The 22,723-nt window shown below is 41.3% G+C and overlaps 1 protein-coding gene across 2 annotated transcripts in view; it reads right to left on the bottom strand.

Moving 5' to 3' along the window:
• Nucleotides 1-22,723, bottom strand: part of SRGAP1 (SLIT-ROBO Rho GTPase activating protein 1) — a 222,882-nt gene that overhangs the window by 48,468 nt on the left and 151,691 nt on the right. Inside the window, exons 5-12 of one of the 2 annotated variants that reach the window (XM_006130209.4) lie at nucleotides 19,360-19,542; nucleotides 18,788-18,916; nucleotides 9,613-9,834; nucleotides 8,703-8,804; nucleotides 5,052-5,249; nucleotides 4,836-4,920; nucleotides 3,287-3,313; nucleotides 1,764-1,867 (exon numbers count right to left, since the gene is read on the bottom strand). In XM_006130209.4, the coding sequence (XP_006130271.3) occupies nucleotides 1,764-1,867; nucleotides 3,287-3,313; nucleotides 4,836-4,920; nucleotides 5,052-5,249; nucleotides 8,703-8,804; nucleotides 9,613-9,834; nucleotides 18,788-18,916; nucleotides 19,360-19,542 (1,050 nt within the window). Of the gene's footprint in view, nucleotides 1-1,245; nucleotides 1,280-1,763; nucleotides 1,868-3,285; nucleotides 3,314-4,835; nucleotides 4,921-5,051; nucleotides 5,250-8,702; nucleotides 8,805-9,612; nucleotides 9,835-18,787; nucleotides 18,917-19,359; nucleotides 19,543-22,723 lie in introns of both variants that reach the window. The other variant, XM_089779664.1, reaches the window with a different exon arrangement.

Below are 22,723 nucleotides of genomic sequence, written 5' to 3'. Positions count from 1 at the left end.
ATTGCTTTGATGTACAACATGATAATGCTTTAAATGAGGTTATCTATCATAATTTCAGTAACTATTCTACTTTAAGTAATGTCAATTTTAGAATTTCATTAAGAAAAATAGCCAAAGGAAGGGTTGGTTTATTTTAAGTACTTGGCAAAGAGTGGATGGCTAAGAATCAGCAAATCAAGAATCAACAATAATTACACCAACATTTTCATTTCAGATTGTGGAATGATTCAGTAACAGATAAATTAATTTGCAGAGTTCAGCTGCTAACCTAGGAATCCTACAATAATTAAAAACAACAAATGCTAGGTTGTCTTTGTACTAAGCAGCAAAATATTAGAACACATACATCACACACATTGCTAGACTACTGATCTATGCAAGGAATGTACAACAGCTAAAAGGGTACTGTTTGCAGTAAGAAATTACCAGAGTAAACATGACTATTTAATGCATTTTTTAGACTAGCCTCACAAAACTAAAACATTGATTTGGTCTTATTTTTCACATTTGCCCAAATTGCTAATAAAAAGTAACGGGCCTTAAGTTTTTGATCCATTAGTGGGGAAAAAAATATTTAAGGAAGGAATCTGTTTTTGCTAGATGTCACCAAGACTGGCCCATTTTAATGTCATTAATTCAGATAAAATATTTGCTATTAGAAATATTAGTAATAAACCACACCTGGCAAGCGCAACCTCTTTAACCAGAAGCAACTGAAAGGGCTCACAGCTCTCAGTCCCACACACTTGTTGCCTGGGAGCTGCCTGGGAGGCACGAGCCCTTTCAGCTGTTTCTATTCAAAGGGCTTGTGCCTGCCAGGTGGCAACCAGGCAACAGGCTAGCAGTGAGGCCAGCAGCTGCCAGCCATGTTATGTGAATTCTAAGCCTCCACCCCAGAGAACAACCCGCGGGTAGTTCTCAACCCTGCCTCTTCCACCCGAAGCCCCACCCCTTCCGGGTCAGCCCACGACCACTTCCAAAATGTGTGAAGTGGCCCCCCTTCAAAAATGATTGCCCATCCCTGGTCTACAAGGTCATAGCTAATTTATGGAGAGCAGCAAGTTCTTGCCTATTAATAAGGTAACATCTGGAAGGACTATGGTAGCCAAAACCGAGTTATGAAACAATCTAATTTCTTAATGCAAACCTCCCCTGTAAGGTCAACTAGAGAACTAATTTTAAAGCCAGGCATGAATGCAACTTGGCAGTGAGGAAGAATCAGCTCTCTTTTCACTAGAACTATACCTGGTGTCTGGTGTGAGAGTTCCTTCGTCCTCGGCTAGGAGCATTATTAGAAATAAAAAAAGAAAAAGAAAATAATAAATACAGCAAAGACACTAAAGTATGCTTCTCACAATTTTGCACAATATAATAATGAATTCCTGAAGTCATGGGAAATCAAAACCTGGATTTCAGATCCAGTGTACTATGGGTTCTACATAGGGTTCTGATGCATTTAAAATGATTACAATTGCTAGTAGGAAATAATGTCAGATCGTGGAATAGAACATTACATTTTATCTTTTAATTAACTGTAAATTCTTTATCAAAACTAGGCTGTCACTATCATCCATACTCCAATTCAATACATTATAAGGAAGTTCAATGTGAATATTGTATTCTTCTCTTTCCCTCTGACTTTAGGAATTATTTTATTGATCAGCTGGCAAGAGCCCCAAGACAGATTTGAATATAATGATCTTCCTCAGTTTACATGAGGAAGAATTGTTGAAATCAGCCACTGAGAGAGCTGGTGTCAGTACCTTGATAAATGACTCCAAATCACCATTAGACAGCTTAGCCTTATATTGTGATTGTGGCCTGGGCTTCTTGTGTTTCTGGGGATTAGTGGGAAGATTTGGAGGCCCAAGGGAAGGGAATATGATTACTGAGCAAGGTAGAAAAAGTCACAGAACTACATAAATATCTGTAAGCTTGTGGCAAAGTAATAAACCATTTTAGGAAGAAAAAAGGAAAACAAAAACAGTACTTGTCAAACAAGGACATTTCACAAGATTTAAATGTAACAAAGGATTAAAGAGAGCAAAAATTCTGCTAAAAATAAATACCTCACTGATCATTCTGACTTTCTTTACAAAGCTGCCATAGAAGAGTCATGTACTGGCTCTCCCTCCCCCGCCAAAAAAGGTGCATGATTGCAATGGTCTTATTACTTTGTATTATGCACGAAACGTGCAGCAGGAACAAAAACTCATCCTGCCAACCACAGTATGATACACCAGTATTCTAATCACCGGTTTTATTAAGCAGAAAAGTTGCCTCATGGTGGAGAAAAGTCAAATGAAAATTAAAACTTATCACTGTATTCCTTAGGCACTACATAGACATTTTCATCTGGAGCCAGTAACTGTTTAAAAAAAACAAACCACCCACCCACACAAAATCACTTACAATTACTTTAAAACGTAGAAAAATAGTGGTGGGACTCTGGGATGGTGTAGGACTGGAGACTATTTTTAATTAATCATTAAAGAAATTCTTCTCCCCTAAAACTTCTATTTTCACAGTAGTGCTCTGGCAGCAGAAGAAACTCTACTTGAGAAGAGATATCTTGCAAAACTGAGAAGTTGGAACACTGCATTACGACATAAGACTGCAGAAATGTTTATATAATTTAAAAAGATTTCACCCCTATTCACCAGAGCAAAAATTTGCTTTAAATGGAGGTTTCAACTTTATGAGATTTTATGGAGGCTTCTCTTCTGTTCACAGTATTTGACGTTGCCCAAAACGTTCACAAAAGTACTTTATAATCAAGAGCGCCATTTGGAAGAGTGTGGGAAGGGAGGAGGGAGAGGGGCAGCAGCCATACATATTGGGATGCTGCTTGCTTTTCTTCCCATTCCCGACAATAAGTGAGTGAGGGAACAGTACAGGGATTCCATGCATGCCTCTAACTCCTACTTAGTGAAGGGAGGAGCAGAGCAGTAATTCACGGAATCCAAGTACTTTCCCCTTGCTTCCTGATAGCCAGGAAGAAAAGCAAGCAGCATCCTGATACACATGGCTGCTGCCCACCCTGCACTCTCAACATGGCACCCTAGTTTATAATCCCAGAAAAAGATGGACAAATCAGTTCTTAATCATTTTATAGTTACAGCATTAGCTTAGTTAGATGCTAGAATGTGTGGTGCAAATATGCTTCTGTACATTTATCAATATTTGTATTTCAGATTCCTTACATTCTTCATTATAAGTGATTTTTGAATCTTCATTATGTTTGTAGTTTCCTGTAACAAAAGAGATTAAAAAAATATATCTTACCTTGTGGTCATGTATTCAGCTCTGTGACCTAGAAGAGTTCAACGAACAAGGATTCAGTTGTAGTTGATGGAAATAAAAGCTTTTTTTATGTAGCTATACTTATGTTTGCCAGTTTGCTATTCATCTTGAATTATTTTTAACCCGAGTTTATTTCACAAGATTTACAGCTGCACAAAGATTCAGGGCAACGTGTGGTTATCGTCCATCTCCAGAGTTTTAAATAACTGAAAACAATCCACATAAGCTACTTCTCAGACATTTTCTCCTAAAGAACCATTTGGTACTGTAAGTAATGTGATGTAAAATTCTAAATAGACTCCATTGTTCATGCTCATGTATTTTAATGACTAAATCAATATGTAAATAGCGCTTTGCCAGGATTAGATTGCATCTTGACTGTTGCCTAAGCTTGTTCATTGCCAAAAATAGAGAGTTCTTGACTGTAACTGCTTGTTAATAACAATTTTGTTATTCACTTAAGGGTGTGCCAGTGTTGCACATTGAACTGTCCGTAATGATACCCAAGTCATTTTCCTGAGTTGATATAGCTCATTTATAACCATAAGGTATATGAGTAGTTTGATTTTTATCTCCCTAATGTGCATTGTTTTGCATTTATAAATAATTCATTTCATTTACCATTATGTTGCCTATTTACTTAGCTTGGTTAAAGCCCTCTGAAGTTCCTGAGTCTTCTCTGGATTTGACATAATTATTTAGGCTAGTCATCTGCAAATATTTTAACTTCACTGCATAGCCATTCATCTCCGGGGCAGGGTGGGGATTGTGGTGGAGTCCCACAATGGGCAGAGTTGACATTGCTGCCATAGGACCAGGGGTGGAAGACTGGCCTGATGTAGATTTTCCCCTGTTAGCTTTTTCTCAGTTCCAGGGAGTATCTTCTCTTGGCTTTCTATCTCCCATCTCTTGGGTCCCCACTCACTAAAGCTGTTGTGTGGGAAATGGGTTCATTTGCTCGTCTCCCCTCACTCGCTCCCAGTTCTTCAGTGTGCTAGTTCATGACACTTCCCCAATTCTTCTTTTGAGAGTCTAAATCGGATCACCTGATCCTGCAGTCAGTAGAGTAGAGCCACAGTGGAGCTCTGTGGGGCATGACGATCTGTGCTAATGGCTTCTGTTAAAGGATAGGAGCCTTACAGAATGTTGCCATTTATGTGTTTGCAAAAAAATTCGGGAAGCAAAAAACAGTACATTATACACAGTTTTTAATTAAGCGTATATCTGGTATTGTATTATTTCTCAAATCAGAACACAGATGTTTCATTCAATAGCTTCATTGCCAAATAGATTCATTTGTCCATATTGTTATACTTGCAAAATGCAAACTAATAACTACTGAAGAAATAAAACCAATTTATAGCTTTCTCTTGTGCAGGAAAAGGCTCTAACTACTGCTCTGAATTATGCCTGGCAAAGAAATCAGACTGGGCACTAGGACTCTGAGCTTTGTAATTTTCTACTGCTTATGCTTTAAATATTTTAGTGGGTTCATCCTAGAATTGCTTTCCAGTATCTTCTGCATCATTTACCTTCTCCAAGTGTCCTGTGCAGTAAATCATGTTTTGCTTGCAGCTTTGTGATGAGATTACTCCCTTCCAGGAATTCTCTGAATTTCTGCAGCGATGAAAATCAATTGATCAATTTTATCTTTTACTTAAAACCAGGATCTTTGCAGAATTCTTTCTGAAAACACTTACTACAGGTGTTTGGACAACATCACAAGGCTGAAGAAGCAACCAACATACCATGAAATAGAACTGTTCAGTCTCCTGCTGGTTAGCTCTTCTTTTTGCAATGCTGGGCTTACTCATGTATGTCTCAGAGACAGTTGACTTCACAGACTCTGTAGAGCGACTGTGCTGGAAACATTCTGATACGTCATAGTCCTCAATGGTGACCATGTCTTGTATTGTCTGCAAAGTAGCTTCTGTTGTTTTCTTAACCTGGTATGAACAATGCGATTTATCAATTACAGAAAGTAACATAAATAAATCCTAGAAGCAGCTTAAAATGGAAACTAATTACTGAAGTGAATTCTCTCTTACATGCTCTGTGAATGAACAGTGGGTGATGACAATAGCAAGTGACATGTTTCGCACTGGTATAGAAATAACAGAATAAAGAGATCACTGGTTCCTAGAACTGTCACTATGCTTTAATATGTTACTAAAACCAAATATAGGCTAATCTTCTGACTGACAGAATTTGGCCTCTGAACAATAAAGTGAAAAACGAAGTGGTAGTGAATAGAAAGAGGTAAAGAAACTTGTGCTCTAACCTGAACTGTTGGCTCCCCAGATTAAAATATGATTGAGCACATCTGCTGGCATGGCTTGCAGTGCACGCTGTTCTCCCAGGAGAAACTCTGGTGCAGCAATACCCTTATGTTGGTAAGGGGTTAGATGTTTTAAAGATCATGTCTATAACCCACAGCTACAATATGGATGAAGAGATTGAAGAACGTACAGTTTACACAGCTATCATAGCATCTCCTACTAGCTGCAGAAATGTGTTTAATATGGCCATTCAGAGTGGACAGATGACTAGAAACACAACAAGAGATGCACTGCATCCTGACAATGAAAAGACAAGTGAGAAGATCCAGTTGGTAGTGTGTGTACCATGAAGCTCTGCAGAATGGAATGTTTGATGAATACGTTTGGAGGCAGAGGTGAAAGTGGGCCAGTATGGTGTACTGGTAAGAACCAGCCACCAGTACTGGCCCATTCATGGCAGATATTAAAGTTGTCCCATTTGCTCCTCTCCTGTTGGTGGTCCTTCCAGCAGAGTCTGACTCCGGCAGCTCTAACATGACCCTACCCGCAGGGCCACCAAAATGGGGGAGTGTGAGAGGGAGCAGCTGCCCTGGAGCCCAGTGATTTAAAAGGGCCCAAGGCTCCCCCAGACACTGCTACTGTAGCAGCCACAGTAGTGGCAGCTATGAAGCGCTGGCTGGAGGAATGTGGTCTCAACCCCGCACCTTCCACGCAAGGCCCTACCCCTTCTGGGGACCAGAGAGTTATTCCCCCACCTTGCCAAGGACCCAAGTATTCTGGTAAGTCTTGGCAATTAATTTCACCTCTGTTTGGAGGTGAAGTGGGTTACCTACTCCCTGGCTTCATAAAGTAACTTCTATATGCACCTCCTTTGCACAAACACATCTGTCTCTGTGAAGCAATGGTTCCCCATACCTATGCCCTGACATACTGTCATATGCCTCCTGCTTCTCCCTATGCTTGTGCTCTCATTTGGTGGGCAATCAATAGGCTTTTTTACCGCCTCTATTTTAATCTTGCTTTCACCCACATCTCCTAAATGGGTAATCTGAGTTACTCTGAAATTAAACAGTTTATTATTTAAATAGTCTATTGCATGTCTGATGTTAACATAAGTATTTACATTTTGATTCACATGTTCAAGGTATGAATAGAGTTAAGAAGATGCCTTGGCTTTTAGTTTTAAGAACTGCTTTAAAATGGGCACAAGTACAATTTATGCATGGCCTCCATATGCTGCCAGGGTGCAGTGAAGAGCACTTAGCCTTTTTTTTGTTCTTTTTAAAGAAAAGAGCAACTTTCTTTTAGTAGGTGAGCCATCATCAGGACAGGCATTCAATATCACCATGTGTAAACAGCTGTAGTTAAGAGCATAACAAAGATTCTGCCTCTGCAGCCATAGAACGCAGCAAAAAATTCTTCATCCTTCAGATCTGCCAATCCAGGGGCTAATCATTTGTTAAATCCGCGGCAGAAAGAAGGGGGGGAATTAGATAATTAGACCTCAGTAATTCTGCTAGTGTAACTTCTTAGTTGTCCAAAATTGACAAGTTCTATTTTGTAGGAGACAATAAATGTAATATTTTTAATCTGTTGTTTTTATATATTTGCCCATAGAATGCTTGATAGAAAGATAGAGAGATTAAAACTTTAAAATCCAAAATGTATGGAACATGAATAAATCTAGAATCTGTGTTCTTCTGTATAACAACAGGTCCATGCATACAGCTGCAATGGGAGGTTCCTTGTAGTGGCTTGCCAATGACCTTAGTTATGAGGTACTGAGAAGGGGGAAATTTACTGTGCTAGTTTCAACAAAGACTCATTGGCTGATATGCATATGTACTGCCAAGAGTTGAAACATGCTGGTTTTTGCTTAAATAAATTAGTTTCAATAAAGGTGGACTGAGCATTTACAAGGAAAGTGCAGTAATTTCAACAAATGTTGCTCATTTAAAACCACCTAAATGAAAATAACTTGATCTATATTTGGTTTAAAAATAAATGCACTGTCTGGAATTCAAGTGTTTCCTTTTAAAAAGCAAAATTAATGAGTTACACATATGGGTCAAATAAACAGAAGCATAAGCTGAAACACTGAGGACTATGTTTTTTTAAGTTGAAGAATATCCATATAAATAAGAATATTTTCAATGAATCCTAAATGTACAGGAATCAACAAATACAAGTTCAAACACACACAATGAATTCTCATGGAAAGCAATACACAAACTCAAATGCACACATTTTTAAATTAGTTATAACTGATTCTGACTCATTAACAACTTCATTACAGGCCTTTCCTAAAATGTTGTACCAAACCATTGAGATGTTTTTGGTCTGATTCATTTCTACAGGTGACTCAATGATCTGTAAGGCCGAATTCTGCACTGGAACATGTTCTGTGCAGCTCCTTGTCTCACAGTGATGCATTTGAGATGTAGTAAGGCATAATTTCACTGCTGAGACACAGTTTTTAAACTTTGAAATTTGTATAGATATTTGATATTATGAATGAAATTTGTGCATCTAGATTTAAACCATTTTAGACTAAACCAATGGTTCTCATCCCGTTTACTATTTTGGGCTGCATTCAATACTATCTGTACAGCCCTGAGAGTCTCCCAGGGACTGCAGATCTGGGTTGATTGGGCAGCAGGATGAGAAACACTGGTCTAAATGATGCTTAGTTTTTGACACAATGGAAATCATGGGTGGCAGGTGAACCATGGGCCTAGGGAAGCTAGTCTGTGGCCCTGCCCACCCCTTCTGCCCAAAATCCCACTGTTAATGGCCCTCTTCCCCCACCAGAGCTCAGAGCAATCCCAGCTCCCAGACCTCTTGAATGCCTCCAGCCCCAGTGTTCAGAGGGACCCAACCCAGGTCCCGACCATAGGCCAGCTGCTGTAGCCATAGCCCATTTTCCGAGAGAGGAGTAGCTTGCCTGGGCTGGGGCCAAGGAGCAAGTGTCTTGCAGGAGGTGGCCTGAGGAAGGAGCCAGAGGGGGCTATTTGGTGAGGCTCAGCTTCCCCCAGCCTACAATATATGCCCCCCATGGTGGAAATTCTCCCTCTCCCAAAATGCTGTTTATCACACTTTGCAAGCAGAGAGAAATCTCACCTCTTCATTTTCAATTTTGAGTGTGGCCAGTCGTGACTGTAGCTGCTGATACCTGAGCATAAGCTCTGCTTGCACCGGTTGCTGGACACTGACCTGACAAACCTAACAAGGAATAAAAAATAGCTATCAGACTCAGAGAAAAATTCAGTTCACCAGTGCTGACTTCTGTCACTCTCTTTAAAACCAGATGAACTGCTGTTAAAGCTAGTAAAAATGTAATTACATTTAGATTGGCATTTTCCACGTCAATTATTTTAAGTCTTCATACTGTAAGATGTAGAAAAAGTCACAATATTCTATGAAAACAGAGAGCAGCCTTGATGTTCCTCTGCAATATGGCATTTGGCTATTCCAGGACCACAAAACAGTACACATCTAAGCTTTCCCTTGCAGAAGGAAATCCCCAGATGGTGTAGCATTCTATGCTGCCACCAGTCCCTAATGTAGTAGAAATAGGGGCATGGTTGGAGACCACTTTAATTCTGGCAATCTCCGGATATTATGCTTCAAGGCCCCTCTAAGTTGCACTAGGAAGCTCCACTGAGTGGCAGTGATATAAAGCCATTATTGCTTCTGTTCCTGTGCTGGGCACAATGTGGAAGTTGTAGAAATTGTGAGCCAATGCCACTGAAGTGTAATACAATGCATAGTACCAAAGGATTGTTCTTGCATCTGAATTATTTTGAGGAGCTCTGAACAATATGTTTCCAGATCTGCCAAAGGTTTTGTTTGCTGATCCATTTGTGTCTGTATAAATAAAACTGGCTTACATTTCACTTTAACTAGATTATTTGTAGAAGTGGATAAAAGCCATATCCTGCAGAAAATAATTCAGAGCAGGGAAGTTTTCTTTTATGCAGAAACAGAAATGGTTTAGCTATTTGTCACAAAGAAGTTACTAATTACTGACCTCATCCCCCATATGAGACTGAAACTCAAATTTCATCGGTGGACAAAAGGCAGTGGGATACATCTCCATAAATCTCTGCTTGTCACTTCGGGACTCCAAGCTATCAACAGCATTCTCAATGATGTCTAGGCCTTCATGTCTAGAGGTTTCAAGGTTATACTCTGCAGAAAGATATGTTCTTAGGGCTCTGTTCAAACTTGCATGATATCCAAGATCGGAACACTAATAATATAACAAGGAGAAAAGAAAAATTAAAAAGCAGAAGCAAATTCCAGTGACAATGACATAAAAAAACATATATAACAAATAGCACGTATAGAATCAGTGGTTTTTTTCCCCCCACCTTCAAAGTGCTTTGCAAACCAACTAATTAAATCTCACAATAGTCATGTCAAGATGGTAAGTAGCTATTTCCATGTGATAGATGGAGAAATGGAAGTGGAGAAATAAAGGGACAATTCTGAATGGGAGGCCAGAGGTCACTATACAGAAGTGTGTGTATATTTCTGGGTATACATGTGCACAATTGCCACAGCAGCACAGAAAAATTCAAGTTTGCACATGCTAATGGGTATTTCAATAGAATATGTGTGTAACTTTCTGTTTCAAATTTGGCCCTATATAACTTCTCCAAGACAACACAGTAAAGTCAGTGGTGCGGTCAGAATTAAAACTAGAGTTCCTGTTTGTAGTCCCATGCTTAAATTAACACACAAAACACCCTCCTCCCATTGAGTTTTTATTTTCAATTGGAACTACATCCGCCTCTAAAACAGAGTAGACGTATTTAGTAAAATGTTTTAAAAGAGCAAAAGTGCCTCTTAAAACATCCTTGATTTGTATTTTTCATAGGGAAACACAATAGTTTTAAGGGAGGTTGGCTCAGTCAGGGAGGATGCATGATTAGGGTAGTTGGGGCATGCTAGTTTAGTATACCCTCCAGTTGACTTCAGTCACCCTTGGAGCTCAGCTGAAGTTTAACACTACCCTCCCTCCGGTGAACCCACAGGTGGGGCGGGAGGCCAAAAAGGCAATTTGCATCCCACCCTGTGCCGGCAGGGTGAATCAAGCCTATAACCCATTGTATATTTATGCACATATGCCTCTCTCTCAACTATTATAGTGTCTTAGGGAAAGTAATATACTTTGATCCCTCTATCTTATCTATAAAGAGAAATTCTAAACTATTTACCGTATCTGAATGTAAAAACTCCCTTTAAAGGAAACAAATCTTTTACACCTTGCCATATGTTTAGGAGTCTAATTACTAATCCTAAGTGATTCTACTTTGAAAAACTATGACAATAAGGGTTGTTTCATTCACATTGCTGACCACAAAACTGCCCTGATCAACAACAGCTTTCAGCCTCAGAGGTTACTGCAGGTCATTTCCTGCTGATGGGATAATGGCCACCCAAAACAGTACATGAACAATTTTAAGTCTACAAAGGGAGGATTTCAATCTTAGTTAAGTATATACAATGACATACATTCCTACTGTGGAGAGGAATGACTGATACATTTACTAAAACCAAAGTCCCAAACTTTTAAATCCAGCAACATCTATATTTTAAAAGATTACAGTCTAAAAAAATAAGACTGTTAGCATTTCTTTGTAAAGGAAGTACCTCTCTCTGTTTTTTCCCTTGTTCTGTGTTAAATAAGATCTTTAATTCAACTCACTGTCTTGGATGAAAAGAGAGACATACAATGATGTTAAAAGAAAGGATAAGGGCAGTTGTTTTTATTTTAAGAATATTCATTCCAGCAAGAACTCATGGGAGATTAAACTGAGAGGAAAAAAAATACATATGACAATAGTTGATTATATTATAGTGGCCAGTTAGTTACTTGTTTTAAAATTACAGGGAAATACAATCTGAATCTAGAAAAATAAGAGCTTTCAGATTTGTATTAACAACATAACTTATTGATTTATAAAGGAAATCACCATTGCCAGCACATGGAATTTTGATTCAGCTTCTCCAAAAAGCCAGAAAATGGGGCTGCAGATTTCACCCCCTGAAAGTCCCCAAGATGCCAGTGTTCACCCCTCAATGCACTTAGCAACCATTTTCATTTACAAGAATTAAAACCACAATCATCATTTGTTTGGGTAAATAAAGCTTTATGGGACTATCCTGGAAACATATCAGTGCAGCTTCTTAATCAGCCTGAAGGGTTTCGCCACTGAAGCAGGATACGCTCTTCAGCACTTCACAGTACTCTTATTGACAGCAAGAGAAGTGAGAATGAGACCACAGACTTCTGCACAATAGATTTGCACACAGAGTTTAATATTTTACTTCCCTCAAAAACTAAACTCTACGAAGTTTATGAAGCCTAAGAAGCAAAATCTAAGTGTGTATTTTCCAGCAGTGCCTCCAATACAAAGCACAATTTGTTGTGGATGAATCAGAGATTTTTGAAGAGGGGATTTCTTACTCTGCGAAAGGTTCCACCAGGCAACACCCCACACAGGCTACTCAGAAAGAAGAGGATGAAAGGTTTAAGCTATCATCAGGGTGGACTTACAATCAGAGCTGAAAAGTAGGGGTGGCTTAATCAGCCTGGAAAAGACAGGGTCATCATTTTCGAACCTTCCTCCATTTCTAGAACCCAAACTGTAAGGTCCTGGCACTTTTAGATAAACTGCTATCACTGCCAGCAGTAGAACGGTCAAATTTCTCAAGGTTTTCAGATACTACACTCCTGAGCCAAGACATCTGGAAAGTCTGAATAAGCAACCAAAACATTTTGACATTAATCCAAACTGAATTCAAGTTCCGAACCTAACTGAAAGCAGCAGTCCTTGTGGTTAAAGAGATCCATCGCCAACTAATGGGTAACCATTGAAGCTGGACAGATGATCTGAACAAGCTCTCCTCACCTAGTAGACGTTGATGAACTGTGAAAAAGACTTCATAAGTAGGCAGCATTTGCATAGGCACGGCTGCTTTGCCTAGACGATCAATAGACACACCTGCTTTGCAAAGTGAACAGTTTTTGCTGTTTTGGGTTAAAGTCTGTGAACTGCACTTTGGAGAGGAAGAAGGGGGGAAGGAGAGCCACATGCAGCTTGCAAGCCATGGATTGGCCACGGCTGGTGTAGAGGCAGGCTCCATAGGTGGATGCCTAATCCAATAGGCCACTGGGACCCACACCAGCTCCCTACCTTTAACTGATGCCTTCTCCTCCCTACCTTCAGCTGATGCCAGATCCAGCCATGGGGAAGCTGGTGGTGAACTGTCTAGCTGTTGGTGAAATGTTTTCCCAAATTAATGCTGAGTCCTTTCCTTTTTATTCAAGGTTTTCTTTTGTTATGCATAGACTCAGTCCTTGCCAGTAAAGAGGTGAATAGTGGAAGTGCCCAGCAGAGGTGTTTAGTTTTCACATTTTGGGACAATGGGGATAAAGGAGGTTTCCAAGCTGGTTTTCACAGATGCTAAGGCTAGAAGGGACAACCGGGATCCTCTGACCTTGTACATAATGCAAACCATAGAACTTCCCCCAAAGAGTTCCCGGAGCAGATCTTTTAGAAACATATCCAATTTTGATTTAAAAATGATCAGTGATGGAGAATCCACTGTGACCCTTGGTAAATTGATCCTATGGTTAATTACTCTCCCCATTAAAAGAAGTACACCTTATTTCCAGTCTGAATTTGTTTAGCTTCAACTTCCAGCCACCGGATCATGTTGTACCTTTGCTCTGCTAGCTTGAAGAGCCTATTATTAAATATTTGCTTCCTATAAAGGTACAGACAATGATCAAGTCAGCCCCAAAGTTCTCTCTGATCATTTCCATCCATGTGCAGATTTTTTCCATTCACGTGCAGAATTTTTTGTGTGCACGCTGAGGCATGTGCGAATATGCACCAGCAATAGAAACAAAAATAGTGAGCTGAGAGTGTTCTGCTAATCATCTGACCAGCATTTTCATTCCCACAACCCCTCGAGTGGCGGCACAATTGCACAGCTTACAAGGAACACTGCTCAGCCCCACATCTTCTCTTTGCTAAACTGAATAGATTGAGCTCCTTCAGTCTATCGCTATCAGACAAGTTTTTGAGTCCTTCAATTGTTCTCATAGTTTTTCTCTGAACACTCTGCAATTCATGAACATCTTTCTTGAATTGTGGGCAGTATTCCAGTGATAGCCCTCCAGTGCCAAATCCAGAAGTAAAATAATCTCCCTACACCTATTTGAGATTCCTGTTTGTGTAATGCTTCCTGGGATTGCATTAGATCTTTTGGACTCAATGTCACTCTGGGAGCTTGAATTCAGCTAACCATGCACTACACTCCAAAAATCTTTTTGGAGTCCCTGCTTCCCAGGATAGAGTCCCCATCCTAGAAGTATGGCCTACATTCTTTGTCCCTACACATGTACATTTAACCATATTAAAAACCAATATTGTTTACTTGTGCCCAATTTATCAAGAGACTTAGATCACTCTGATCTGTCCTCTTCGTTATTTCCCCAATTTTTATGTAATCTGCAAATTTCAATCAATGGTTATTTTATGTTTTCTCTCCAGTCACCGATAAAAATGTTTACAAAAATTAGGCTTAAGAATCAATCTGAATCACATTGGAAACAGTCCTGCTTGGTGATGATTCTCTGTTTATAGTTACATTTTGAGATTTTTCAGTTAGCTAGTTTTTAATCCACATAATATGGGACATGTTAATTTTACATCATTCTACGTTTTTAATCAAGACATCATGCAGCACCAAATCAAATACCTTACAGAAATCTATTACCTCATTACTGTTAACGTTATCAATAACAGTCATAATCTTGTCAAAAAAGATATCAAGTTAGATCCCATCCGACTATCTTCCATAAACCCATGTTAATTTGAATTAATTACATTAATTTTCTTTAGTTCTTTATTAATATACTTTCATATCAGATGCTCTGTGAATATTTTATTTATTCCAGGATTTACTGTTGATACTATTTTAGTTTGATTGCTATTTCCCCTGCATTTACCTTTAGATTAAGTGGTGCTTGAAATGTCCCAAAAAGGACTTTCCTATTACAAGCAGACAAATTTTGTAATTGGAATGATATGGCAATCTTCAAATAACTGAATGTTGATATGTACCATATGGACCGACATACAAACATTCAGATTAGCAGGGGTGCGTATTGTATTGCTGCTAAGAGAGCTCTTGTTTTAAGAAATACCCCCATGACCCAGGCTTGCTCAGTCTAGCTGAAAAAGATTTCCTTCCAGCTTTTCCACACAATATGTCAAATGTACACACTTTCTTCTACATATGAATTAGATCCACAGTAGAGCCAACAGAGGGGAAATAATCTACTTAAGAGATATCCACATTTCTCTGTTTGACTAAAAAGGAAATAGAAGCAACTGTACATAACTAAATAATGTTTATTCTACCACTCCATTTATCAAGGTTGGCTTCAAAAGTTATTTTGTAAGTTGCTTCCCAAAACACATGTTTAAGACTCAAGGTGCATTTTTATTAGGCTCTTCCTTTCTCATTAACTGCACAGCAGCATTTTAAGAAAGAAGCATTAAACTTTGTTAATGAAATGAATGAATTGAAGAGGTCAAACTGAGTTCAGGATTCAGCTGAAGAGTTACAATTTAGAATCTTCCATACGAATTTGCAGAAATCAAGCTGCATTATGAACTATTTATTGAAAAATTTAACCCCTTTCATTCTGTTGTAGTATTACACACTCACACACTCTCTCTCTCTCTCGCTCTCTCGCATACATTCATTACCAAATAGCTAAGTCATCACTGTAAGATATCGGTCTCCAATGGCTGATCAACATTATGTATCAAAAGCCTTTAAACCCCAACATAGAGCTACGTTCTATATTATTCTGGTCCTTCTATATTACTCAGGTTTTAGCTGGCTCCATCCTGGCCCCAATCCTTCCTCTTTGATCAACACTTCGATGGAGAGGAGAACTGACTTTATAATGTGTACATATGAGGTAGGCCTGGGAGGGCAGATGGTGACAAGTTAGAGAAGATGGAGAGTGAAGAAGCAACCGTAACACTGAATTTCATCACTTTTAAAAAATTTAAATCAGGATTGTAATATTTAATTCATAGTTTTATAGCACGAAATTTCTCTGGTTCATCACAACATGTGCACAGTGGAAAATATGTTTCATATTGTGGTTATGAACTAAAAAGCCTTGTCAGAACTTTTCCAGTTACAAACACTGATTCTTTTATCAAAAAGTAAACACTTAATCTATATCAACTTCTTATGTAGAAAATATTCTGATTAGATATGAATATCTGAAAGATATTTCATTTAAATGACTGAAGATTTAGTTGAACATGGTTCTGAGCCAATTTTAAGTTACAGATATTTGTAGCTGAGTCCTGTAAATCAATGGTGTAGAAGGTGTACAAAAATTAAGCCCTTTATTTATATTTTTTAAGGAATGGTCATATTTAAAGCAATTTTGCCTATTTAAAATTGATATTGTATATGTTAATCCACAGTTTGAAAATCTCATCCATTATACATAGGTATAACTTTCATGAAAATGCCACCAAATTCTGTTGATTTTAAGTTTTCTTTAAAAAAAAAGTCTTTTTGATTGTGCCAACAGCTTTTCAGATGTGAACCCCCAAGTGTTAGGCAATGTAATCACATCTTTGTAAGTCTGTGGACAAATAGCTTCAGTGCTTCTGCTTCTGTGTAATCCTTCCTCCTGGTCAGTGAAAACTGTTTGGTTTGGTCTGGTCAGTTTTCAATCCTGCCATTGAAAACTTTGTGGACTTCAGTGAAATTGACAGAATCAGGTCAATTTTCCAATCTGCATCTTGAGAAAGTTCTTTCAAAAAACTGGCACTAGAGTTATTCTCTGGGGAGGACGACTAAAAAACAGAGACCAAAGAAGGAGATGGTTAGCAAAGACACCGCTAAGATACAGAAGCGGTAGTGGTGGAAAAACTGAGAAAATATCTTTCTTCCTTCCAGCAAGCATCTTTCACCCAGACCCTTAGTAGGTGTCATGTAAATTCTTCAAATCCTGCAATAAACCCATGCTATAAAACACAGAGTCTGGTCCTATAGTACAGACCATCCTGACATCAGTGCATGACATTTGTGAATATAAACGCAATTTAAGGTGTAGTTCTACTCTGAAAAGGGATTATAAACGTGGTGAAGCAAAAGTGTCTCAAAAGTTTTCTGTATAGAAAACACTAAGTTTACATTTTTTAAAAAAAATTCCAGGCCTACAACCTCATCCTGAGCACAGTCAAACTAGGTTCCTTCCATCTCCTGCATATAAATTCTGCAGGCCAAATTCCAAAGATGGAATTGATTCAATGTACTCAGCAATAGCTGTGTGTTGGTTATGCAGTGCTGCTAACAGTGCTAAACACCAATAAAAATATTTTTTGCATTAAAATTCAAGTATACATAAGGAACAGCTTTTTTTGGTAAGGTGCCATTTTAATACGGTTGCTTTACAGACTAAAACTACAGGCAGTCCCCGAGTTATGCGGATCCGACTTATGTCGGATTCGCAATTATGAACGGGGCTTTTCTCGCCCCGGAGGACGGGAGCGGCGGGATACCCAGATGCGCCGTGGTCCACCGCCCCGTCCTCCGGGGCGAGAAAAGCTGCTCCCCGTCTCCCTGGTCTGCAGGGAGACGGGGAGCAAAGCCTTGGAGCTCGCCTGCAGCGGGACAGCCCGGGTGCGCTTGAGCTGTCCCCCTGCGGGCGTGCTCCGTGGCTTTACTCCCCGTCTCCCGACCAGCAGACCAGAGAGATGGGGAGCAAAGCCTCGGAGCACGCCCGCAGTGGGACAGCCGCGGCGCGCCTGGGCTGTCCCGCTGCGGGCGTGCTCCAAGACTTTGCTCCCCGTCTCCCTGCAGACCAGAGAGACGGGGAGCAAAGCCACGGAGCACGCCTGCAGGGGGACAGCCCAAGCGTGCCTGAGCTGTCCCGCTGCGGGCGTGCTCCGTGGCTTTTATCCCCATCTCCCTGCAGACCAGGGAGATGGGGAGCAAAGTCTTGGAGCACGCCCGCAGCGGGACAGCCGCGGCGCGCCGTGGCTGTCCCACTGCGGGCGTGCTCCGAGGCTTTGCTCCCCATCTCTCTGGTCTGCTGACCAGGGAGACGGAGCAAAGCCGTGGAGGACTTGGGCGGTCCCGACACCCCCGTCTCCCTGGTCTGCTGGGGAGGGTTCAGCTAGTGCCCCCCCCCCCAGCAGACCAGGCTTTTCTTGCCTACCCCTGGGGTAGAGCAGCTGGGGGCTGCTGGGTTGGTCCCGCAGCGCCGCTCCGGACCAACCCGGCAGCACCCCAGCTGCTCTGCCCCAGGCGTCCTGATTCAACCGCTGCTGGTCAGTTTCAGCAGCGGCTGAAATCAGGACACCTGGGGCAGAGCAGCTGAGGTGCTTCTGGGTTGCTCCAGTAGTGCCGAGGAGCCGCGCTACTGGAACAACCCAGCAGCACCCCAGCTGCTCTGCCCCAGGCGTCCCCAAGTCAGCCGCTGCTGAAACTGATCAGTGGCTGACTACAGGAAGCCCGAGGCAGAGTTGCTCTGCCCCAGGCTTCCTGGAATCAGCCGCTGATCAGTTTCAGCAGCAGCTGACTTGGGGACGCCTGGGTTTCTTAAGTTGAATCTGTACGTAAGTCAGAACTGGCATCCAGATTCAGCCGCGGTTGAAACTGATCAGTTTCAGCAGCGGCTGATGCCAGTTCCGACTTACATACAGATTCAACTTAAGAACAAACCTACAGTCCCTATCTTGTACATAACCCGGGGACTGCCTGTACAGCTTAAAATTTTTAACTTGGAGCATTAAAATTCTCCATTCTTGTTCCAGAAGCATGGCCCACCATAAGGTGGAAATTTCCAACCATTTATGTATTTAGTGATATTGCTGCCATGTTTTCTCCAGTCACCTAGGAAAGAAATCCTCACTAAATTTTAAAGACATGAACTCTGTTTCCTACAGACATTCGTTTTTCAAAAATATATAAAATTAAAAGGATAGACTATTAGTTATACTATGAAATTTTATAGTGATCAATATATGATTAATGACAAAAGTAACTAACATTGTGCACTTCCTGTTTGAAGATGAAAAGCAGAGTAAAAACACTACATATTATTCCTGAACAGAATAGAAGTATAAACATCAAGTACTTACATCAATTAAATCTGAAAGGTCATGAATATAATACTTGAAAACAGAAGCGTTGGTTGCTTCAAGGGTTAGTAGGTACTCATTTCGAGCTTTAATAGATTTGAGCTTGTTTTCAGAGTACTTTGCTTGACGCTGAGAAAGAAATTGTGAATAAATATAGTAAGAAAGTTTGAATACCTCAACTTTATCATGCAGCAAAAAAAGGTAAGTGTGTGTGAATTGTTACTACCAACTAGAAAGAGCCTTCAATTTTTGCTATACATTTTAGAGAAATTATTTCAAAACCTCATCAATAGAAAAGGTAATTTATGAACAAGTCATGCAATAAGGAAATTAATGGGAGTAAAAACACTCACTGTCTGAACTGTAAATTCTCTGTAAGATGCTATGAGTTTATAACATTAATATATCTAATTAGCTATTACTAGTTTATCACAGATTACATTAATCTCATTATATACAATCTTTCTCTAAGAGAGATAAATCTAGGATACAGTTTCAAAGAAATCTCAGAACTGCACTGGATTTACTTCAAATTAAGCAGGATAGCAAACTTTTAATGAAATTCTATTTACTTTTTCCTTCATTTTCTCAATCTTCTTCACAGAACTCCGCCTTTGGTGTCTCTCCTCTAGTCGGATATGAAATATAGGGTCTCCTGACCTCCCAATCTGTTTTTCTTCTTGTTTCTCCGCCTCCTTCAGCTTGCTTTCTGCACTGATGCTCTCTGCATGATACATATGGTATGTTTTCATGACCTGAGGAAGAGGAAATCAAAGGATAGTTAGGAGATCAGGGATATCAAGGCTCCTCATAAAAAAAAAAAATCACAGGGTACCAAAACAAGACCATCATCTTATAAAGTCTTGAATAAATGTCTTTGCCAACATGGTTTGGAGGTTTTATATTGTATTTTTCCTTTCAGCTCCATTTAATTTAATCTCAAAAGCTAACAGCAAGCCTAGCCCATGTGATTTACTTTCCTTGTTGACTGTACACGGTGTTAGAATTACTACTACTCTGTTGGCTATTCATATTGCACTTTGCATCTTCAAATAACTGTTCTAACTACTTTGGATAAAGAGAAATGTGATGGAAATTCAGACCTAATTTAAGCATGTTTGTCTTTCCCGCTCACTTCTATCCTGGACATCTTTTAAAAATAAAAGAAAGTAACACACGCCTCACAACAAACCTTTTAGCAATGAGGGAAGTGCCATTCCTATCCTCTCCCCGACCTCTCCCAAGCGCTAGAAAGGGACAGCTAGTGGAAAGTGTATTTCCCAAGCAGTGGGGATGGTAAAGGAATACCACACTACAGTTGTATTAAGGGAAAAAACCCTTCTCCCTGCCCCCTAAGTGAGGGTACGTCTACACTACAACGTTAATTCGAACTAACTTAGTTCGAATTAGTTAATTCGAACTAAGCTAATTCGAACTAACGCATCTAGAACTAAAAACTAGTTCGAATTAGCGTTTTGCTAATTTGAACTAGCGCGTCCACATTAAGTGGACCCTGAAGCGGGGTTAAGGATGGCCGGAAGCAGTGCCGGCAGGGCATCAGAGGAGGACTTAGAGCGTAGAGCTGCTGTCTCAGGCTAGCCGAGGGCTGTGCTTAAAGGCTCCCGACCCCCACCCCGGAAAGACAGTTCTCAGGGTGCCTCGCTTGCAAAGCAGTCCTGGCTTGGATTGCCCGGAGTACCCACACTGGGCACATCACAGCACTAGGCCATCAGAGCAGCTGCACTTGCCGCAGGCTGCCATCTGGGGAGAGGGGGCAATTGGGGGGCTGCAGGAGAGCTTCTACCCCCAGAAGCCCGCAGAGCCAGCCCAGTCCTCCCCATCGGGGGCACGTACCCCATTCCTCCCTCACCTCCTTCCACTTACCCTTCCCTAGCCCCTCTTCTTGATGTACAAAATAAAGGACAATTGTGTTCAAAAATGGAATCTGTCTTTATTGAACAAAACTGGGGGAGACTGGGAAAAGGAGGTGGGAGAGGGGAAGAGAGAGGCTGGGAGAGGGGAGAGCAACTAAAATGATCAGGGGTTGGGAACAGGTCCCCTATGAAGAGAGGCTAAAGAGACTGGGACTTTTCAGCTTAGAAAAGAGGAGACGGAGGGGGGACAGGATAGAGGTCTCTAAAAGCAGAAGTTGGGTGGAGAGGGTGCATACAGAAAAATTCTTCATTAGTTCCCATAAAGAAGGACTAGAGGACACCAAAGGAAAGGAATGGGTAGCAGGCTTCAAACTAGTAACAGAACGTTGTTCTTCACAAAGCAAAGAGTCAACCTGTGGAACTCCTTGCTGCAGGAGGCTGTGAAGGCTAGAACTAGAACAGAGTTTAAAGGGACATGAGATCAAGTCATGGAGGTTGGGTCCATGCAGTGCTATTAGCCAGGGGGTAGGAGTGGTGTCCCTGCCCAAGGTTTGTGGAAGGCTGAAGAGGGATGGCACGAGACAAATGGCTTGGTCACTGTCTTCGGTCCATCCCCTCCAGGGTCCCTAGGGTTGGCCGCTGTCGGCAGACAGGCTACTGGGCTAGATGGACCTTTGGTCTGACCCAGTATGGCCATTGTAAGCTCAGGGCTCAGGATCGGGGGTCTCAGTGGACCACCTTGATTTTCATGCACACCTGCTCCTGGGTGGCCAGGCTGGCAGCTCTCCTGACCTAGCCAGCCACTTTCCTGTGCCTAGTGCGGAGGTCGTGGACGAGGTCCACGATGTCCGCACTAGCTCAGGTGGGTGCCCGCCTCTTGCGGTCCCGGGCAAGCTCCCGGGAGCCGCCAGCCTGGTCCCGGGAAGACGGGGAGGGCTGGGGGGCATCGGATGGGTGGCTCAATCCGTGCCAGGTGCAGGGTCTGCTGGCTGGGTGCTGGCAGGCTTGCACCTGGCTCGGGCACCGTAGCCAGCCCGTGCCCCTTTAAGGGGGCCGGGCCGGGAGGGGGGCAGACAAGTTTCCCTGGTGTTGGCCAGAGTGGCCACCAGGGAAACCTGGGGAGGGCTAGCCTCCCACTAGTTCGAATTAAGGGGCGACACAGCCCTTAATTCGAACTAGTAAGTTCGAACTAGGCTAAATCCTCGTGGAATGAGGATTTCCTAGTTCGAACTAAGCGCTCCGTTAGTTCGAATTAAGTTCGAACTAACGGATCGCTAGTGTAGCGCCTATGAAAGTTAGTTTGAACTAACGTCTGTTAGTTTGAACTAACTTTGTAGTGTAGACATACCCGGAAAGAGGCATGTGCCTGTCTGTTTTTTGGTTTCTATATTGGTTTTGGGGAAGGAATAAAAGATAGAGGAATCCTCAAGCTGACAATCTCCCCTCTACTTCCTGCAGTGACAGAACTGTCATGCAGGCAGATGTCACCTTTGGGTCAGGCCATGCAGACCATTTTCTCCTAGGATGAGTCAGCCAACAGGAAGTAAATGGGCTGTTTCCGCATCAGTATACAGGATACTCTGAAGAAATAGACTACCCTGGGGAGTTAGCTTGGGAAAAAAACAACCCTTGGAGTAGAAGCAGCTTCTATAGCTGAATAGCCAGCAAGGCCTAAGAAGCTTCCCCAGGCTGGCAAACATTGAGGCTGACTCACAGCTAGAAAGGATCACTGGTGAACTAGTCTCATCTGAGAATTGAAACATGGCTGAGCACTGATTCTCAGTAGCCTGCTGTATGCTATTTCAGGTGAATGTAGAACAGGTGTATTTTTAAAGTTTTGTGCAAAAAAACCAAAAAGCTTTTGGAGAACTCAATTGTGCATAATGTATGTATGTGCTAAATTATTTAGCACTTGTCACATAAAAGTCCTATGTGGGTCCTGCAGCTTAGCAGGCTTAGGATGAAAGTTTCCATCCCTGCTGTACTCACCTTAGAGTAGTGTGGGATACTGCAAGCCCAAACAGCACATGTGGGCTCTATCACCATTGATCCATGCTTTGAG

Source organism: Pelodiscus sinensis, chromosome 1 (genome assembly GCF_052426305.1).
Source record: "Pelodiscus sinensis isolate ZL-2025 chromosome 1, ASM5242630v1, whole genome shotgun sequence".
Taxonomy (NCBI): Eukaryota; Metazoa; Chordata; order Testudines; family Trionychidae; genus Pelodiscus; species Pelodiscus sinensis.
This window is presented reverse-complemented; position numbering and strand designations above follow the sequence as displayed.